The sequence below is a fragment of the Chrysochloris asiatica genome, unplaced genomic scaffold (assembly GCF_000296735.1).
Source record: "Chrysochloris asiatica unplaced genomic scaffold, ChrAsi1.0 scaffold00008, whole genome shotgun sequence".
In the NCBI taxonomy this organism is placed as follows: Eukaryota; Metazoa; Chordata; class Mammalia; order Afrosoricida; family Chrysochloridae; genus Chrysochloris; species Chrysochloris asiatica.
This window is the reverse complement of record NW_006408526.1, coordinates 35,462,531-35,467,593: the sequence shown is the minus strand read 5'-3', so window position 1 is coordinate 35,467,593 and position 5,063 is coordinate 35,462,531. Positions and strand designations below refer to the sequence as shown.

General features: G+C 42.6%; 1 protein-coding gene across 1 annotated transcript in view; it reads right to left on the bottom strand.

The window, feature by feature from the left end:
• The window catches only part of SORL1 (sortilin-related receptor, L(DLR class) A repeats containing), a 236,220-nt gene that overhangs the window by 103,262 nt on the left and 127,895 nt on the right, over positions 1-5,063 (bottom strand). Inside the window, exons 15-16 of the mRNA XM_006833925.1 lie at positions 1,935-2,063; positions 1,317-1,402 (exon numbers count right to left, since the gene is read on the bottom strand). Coding sequence (XP_006833988.1) covers positions 1,317-1,402; positions 1,935-2,063 — 215 coding nt within the window. The remainder of the gene's footprint in view (positions 1-1,316; positions 1,403-1,934; positions 2,064-5,063) is intronic.

Genomic DNA, 5,063 nt, shown 5'->3' with positions numbered 1-5,063 from the left:
TCTACTCCCGTAAAGATTTACACCCTTGGAAACCCTGTACAGGGTCGCTATGGGTCGGACCCGACTCGATGGCACTTAACAACAACAACAATATGGGACTGAAACGTATCTGCATCCCTTTCTGCCCACCTGGATAAGTTTTTTTGTTCATTTCCCCACCCCACCTCATTCAATATATTCAATGGAATCAGCATATAATAAAAAACAAAAAACAGTTTTTGTCCAGTCAATTCATGCTTTGGAACAGAACTGTGCTCCATAGGGTATTATGGGCTGTGACCTTTCTGATTGCCTGACTTTACCTTCTTTATTAAGGCTTCAGTATAGATGACGCATCAAACCATACATCCAGGTGAAATTTTTAATATGGACAGATTGGCTTTATTTTCCTCTGATCTCATTTCATTTCAAGTGGTTCTACCTACCACCACAACACACTACTGCCCCTTTTATAATGTGCAGTCGTTTCAAAGATTTCTTCTTTCTTAATAAGCAAGAATAATAATGATCTCAAATAATGGAAATGACACTTATCTGCCATTTGGATGATTTCCAGCTAAGAGCTTGGGCTGAGACTGAATTTTAACTGTCATTTACCAGATGTATGACCTTAAGTTGTCTAACCCTCTCTCTGAATATGCTTCTTCATAGAAAAGCTTGGAGCTAATAAAATATGCTTCACTGGGTTGCTCAAAGGATAAAACTGGTAATACATGTAGAAGTACAATAAAATCTGTAAAATCCCATTAAAATATTAGTTATTTTTACTATAAGATTAAGATAGACCACTTAGCTACTTCCTAGGAAGCTCTAAGCCTCTTCATATTCCACAGTGACAAACAGATCCAGGAACATACAAAAAACCTTCAGACAACCATCAGTCCCACCCTAGCACACATACGACGTTGAATGAACATTTTTCAGTGAATAAAACTTGAGTCGGCATGAAACATTTTCTATTCCTACAGAGATTTGAGGAGTCCTGGTATGGCTTTATGGGATAAAGCACTGGATTGCAAGGTCAGTTTGAACCACAAGGTGGGTGATTCAAACTAACCAGCTGCTCCTTGAAAACCCTATACAGGGTTGCTATCAGTTGGAACCAACTTGACTACATGTAACAGCAGCAACAACATAGAGGTGGTAAGGCTACATAGACATCTAATTTGAATACCAAGCTTCGGGACAAAGGAAACTCTGTGAAGCTTGTAGCTTTCCATTAAGTCAGAGGAGCCAACAGCCCAGATTTGGGTGAAATCACGCTAATACTCTGAAGACATCTGAAGAAGGCAAAGGGACAAAACGATTTCTCTTACCTGCTAGGGGGCAGGGGACCAACTCTCCTTCCAGTCGTGCTTCAACGTCTCCACCACTACAAGTGTCCCCAGAAATCTTCCGGTACCTGCCTCACCCCACCCCCCAAAAAAAAGCACACAAGAGGTTAGAACCAGCAAAGAAAACAATCATTCTTGAAGGCATCCTAGTTGGGAATATATCTCCTGTCCATAGAAAATAGATTCCGTCTCTTCATTTCATAATAAAACTAAAAGTAGTTTAATCATTCTGAATCAGTTCCAATTATAATTCGCTTAGGCAGGAGCTGGCAATTTGAGGCACTGTCCTAGGCATGATTCTTAACTGTATCTCTTCAATACACTCTTCCGAGGATGTGTCCTTGCTGAAGTTTATGACTTAGGATACTCCAACAGTTGCCAAGAAGCCTAGAGATTTGCAATTTTTTTCCCTCACTGGGAGTAAGAGTTCGCAAACATCAGACTTGAAAATGTTGCCCAAGATCCTTGAAACCTTCTAGTTTGGATTTCTAGAATTTCGAGTAGGAAGGCAACCAAGAGGCCAATGTGCTCACCCGATGTGACTAATATCAAGAATTATGGACGAGAACAATGAGACTTGGCTCCTTTTGTGATACGCACCCTCTTGTTCTCCTGTAAGTAGAACCCACAGGACAAGGCGCAGGAGGTGAATATGACTTCCCAGAAAACTCAGGATCTGGAACACAAACTTCCAATGACAAGTCTTCACTCATCTTGAAACCAAAGTCACTGAAAAGGCAATTAAAGTTTATCAAGGCATTGTCTTGTATAATTCAAACATTTCAGTCCCAATCCTTGGACTTTAAACTATACTGTAGGTGTACCACTTCTGGTGTGGCTCTGTAAGATCAGCATTGGGCTGCGAAAACCACAAGGTCAGCAGTTAAAACCCACCAGCTGCTTCTCGGAAATCCTATACAGGGTTGCCATACAGCACTTAACAACAACAACAATGCATACCACCTGCATTTTAAGCTACTTTGTCTACATTTTTAAAAATGCATTTTCAAAGGGAACTTTCTATTAGAGTAATAGCTGGAAAACCTCTACACCCTATGCCTGAAGTGCCCAGAGAGGCTGAGGCAGACCCTCACTGGGATGGGCTGGCCGAGTAGCTGCAGTAATGAACTCAAGCATTCCAGTGATCATGAGGAAGACACAGGATTAGGTATTCCTTTACTCCGATGTGCACAGGCCACCAAGAATTGGAGTCAATGGGATAGCAGCTATCTTCATAGAGAACTATGCTGTAGACAAAAATGATACATCGGTATGCCAGGAGCAAAACATTCAATGTCAGCTACTTTCAGGGTCTTCATCAAAGACTCTGGGCCTCCTCTCTCTTCGTTCAAATGAATTCAGCAAGTGACAGAGTTAAAGAATGAATAAGTATCCAGTGAGAGTTTCGTCTAGGCATAATCAAAATAAAAAAACAGAAACTAAAGAGAAGAGCTTCATCTTTAAAAAACAAACTACAGATTCAATGTAACACCATGTTCACACATTCCCTAAAATCACCTTGGATGCCTGCACTTGGGACATGCTTTCAAACCTCCCAGCTCAGCAGGCAGTGCCCTTTGAGTAGGAAAACGCAAGACCTGGGTCTGGTTTTGGTTTGCCTTAGCTGAAGGCCTCTCCTAGGCCCTACCTGAGAGCTTTAAACAAGGTAACTGTGTTTCTATGCTTCTGAAGATCCAGGCCAAGCCATGAATTCTTATTATTTAAAGGAACTTTCCTCACTGATGTGCTGTACCAGAAGACTTCTTTTACTCTGTTTAGTTAAATTCAATGAATCCTTCACTGTGGGTTAATGCGCTGGACTGCAAGGTTGGTTCGAAACAAAAGGTCAGTGGTTCAAGTGCACCAGCCGCTTCTTGGAAACCCTAATACAGGGTCACTATGAGTCAGAACGGACTCGACAGCGTTTGACAACAGCAGCAACAACATATGAAAAGTACAGGCAGATACAGGGCAAAGTAGCTGTATCATATCATAATCCACATGGAATAATTTTAAGAGCCTTGTTCAAAAGGAAGCAGTTGTTTTTTGTTTTAAGAGCCTTGTTCAAAAGGAAGCAGTTGTTTTTTTGTTTTGGTTTTTACGTTTTTATTGTAAATTATGTGGGTTTACATGGGAGAACATTAGCTTTACATTCATCCTATCATATATCATTACATTGCCATGGTTACAATCCTCTCCATGCCTATCAACCAAAGGGTATACCCTGCAAGCCTGCCCCCTGGTCATCAGCACACAGCCCCTCTCATTCTCTGGGCCCAGAGTCCCCAGCCGCTCCATCTCTGGCATCACTGTTTCTCTGGGTAGGGTCCCTCACTCTGATCTTCTCCTTTGATGGTCCCAGGGACCTCAGCTCGTGGACTGCAAAATCAGTCACTCCCCTCCTTTTGTTACAAAACATCTACCTTTACATTTCCGACCCTCACAGTCCTGATAGCAATTCTTCACTATTGTACCACAACAGCCCCATCCCAAGAGATTGGAAATCATTCAGTGGAGATTCTACCTAACCCTGCCCCGTCTGGAACTAGGCTCCCTCTTGGAAGCCTGTAAGCCAGTCACTTCTTGCCTTTATAGGCCCCCCATTTTGGGTAGCCAATGTCTATGTTGCCCATCCCTGTCAACCCTGTGTATTGAGGGGGTGGGAGTGATCCTTGCTGTCGATGTGTTCCCTTTTTTGAGCTAATACATCCATAAGTATAGGTAAAGTTTATCAAATTAAAGCAGGTAACTCTTTTTTTTTCCTCTTCTTTCTTCTTCTATTTGAGTTCTGATCATCCAACCATTAAAGCCAGGTCAAGTGGGTACTATCTGCAAGTATGAGTGTTCTTATGCATCTCTCCTCACTTCATATCAGCTGAATGCTTCACTCTCCGCTCTAGTCTTCCGTGGCTATGTCACTGCCTCTGGGCCCAGGAGTCCCTGGGTCTTGCTGTACTGCTGGCCATCCAGGTCTCCACCCAGGTTCACAGGGGTCTATTGAATGTGGTCAGACTTAGCTCCCAACTTCATTGCTGTGTTTCCCCTTCTTCCCCTTATCGGTGACCAATGTGGTCATCAGCCAAAGGCCTGCTTGTGTATTCCCCTTGAGTCTTCATCTTGGAAGGGGGTTTGCTTTGATGCTCCCAGGCGAACAGCTTGCTAAATTCTTGTAGTAGTCAGTCAGACTGCCATTATTGTTTTTGAGTTTTATTGCCAGTCTTTCTTTCACGAAGTATATTCTGTTCTTCTAGCCGTACCAGGCTGGTCTACTTGTCCTTTCAAGTGGAAATTTCCCACCTCACATGATTCTGGCTGGGGTTCAGGATTCCACCTGAATTTGTGCAATGCAAAGCCTCCACAGGAAGCTTCTTTCACTGGGCAACTTCTAGCCCCCTTTAAGGTATTCCAATCAGTTATAGGCTAAAGAGGGACTTACAAGCTTTCTATTGTGATGTTTCTGGCTATTCCTTTATCTCACCCTCAAATGTTTATTTTACAAATGGTAGGCAAGGGAAACCAAGATTCAAAAGACAGCCAAGCATCTTAATATTATTCCCTCTTTTACCCATTCAAACCATGCCTCAATCCCTGTATCCCAGAGCCCTGTTGTTCCAAGGTTGTACATACATCATCATTTACCTTAGCCCATGCAAACCTGCCTAACTGTTCTCCCATCCACCTTGTTCTTCCATTCCCCTCTCCTTTCTTGTGTATTAACCCCCATATTCC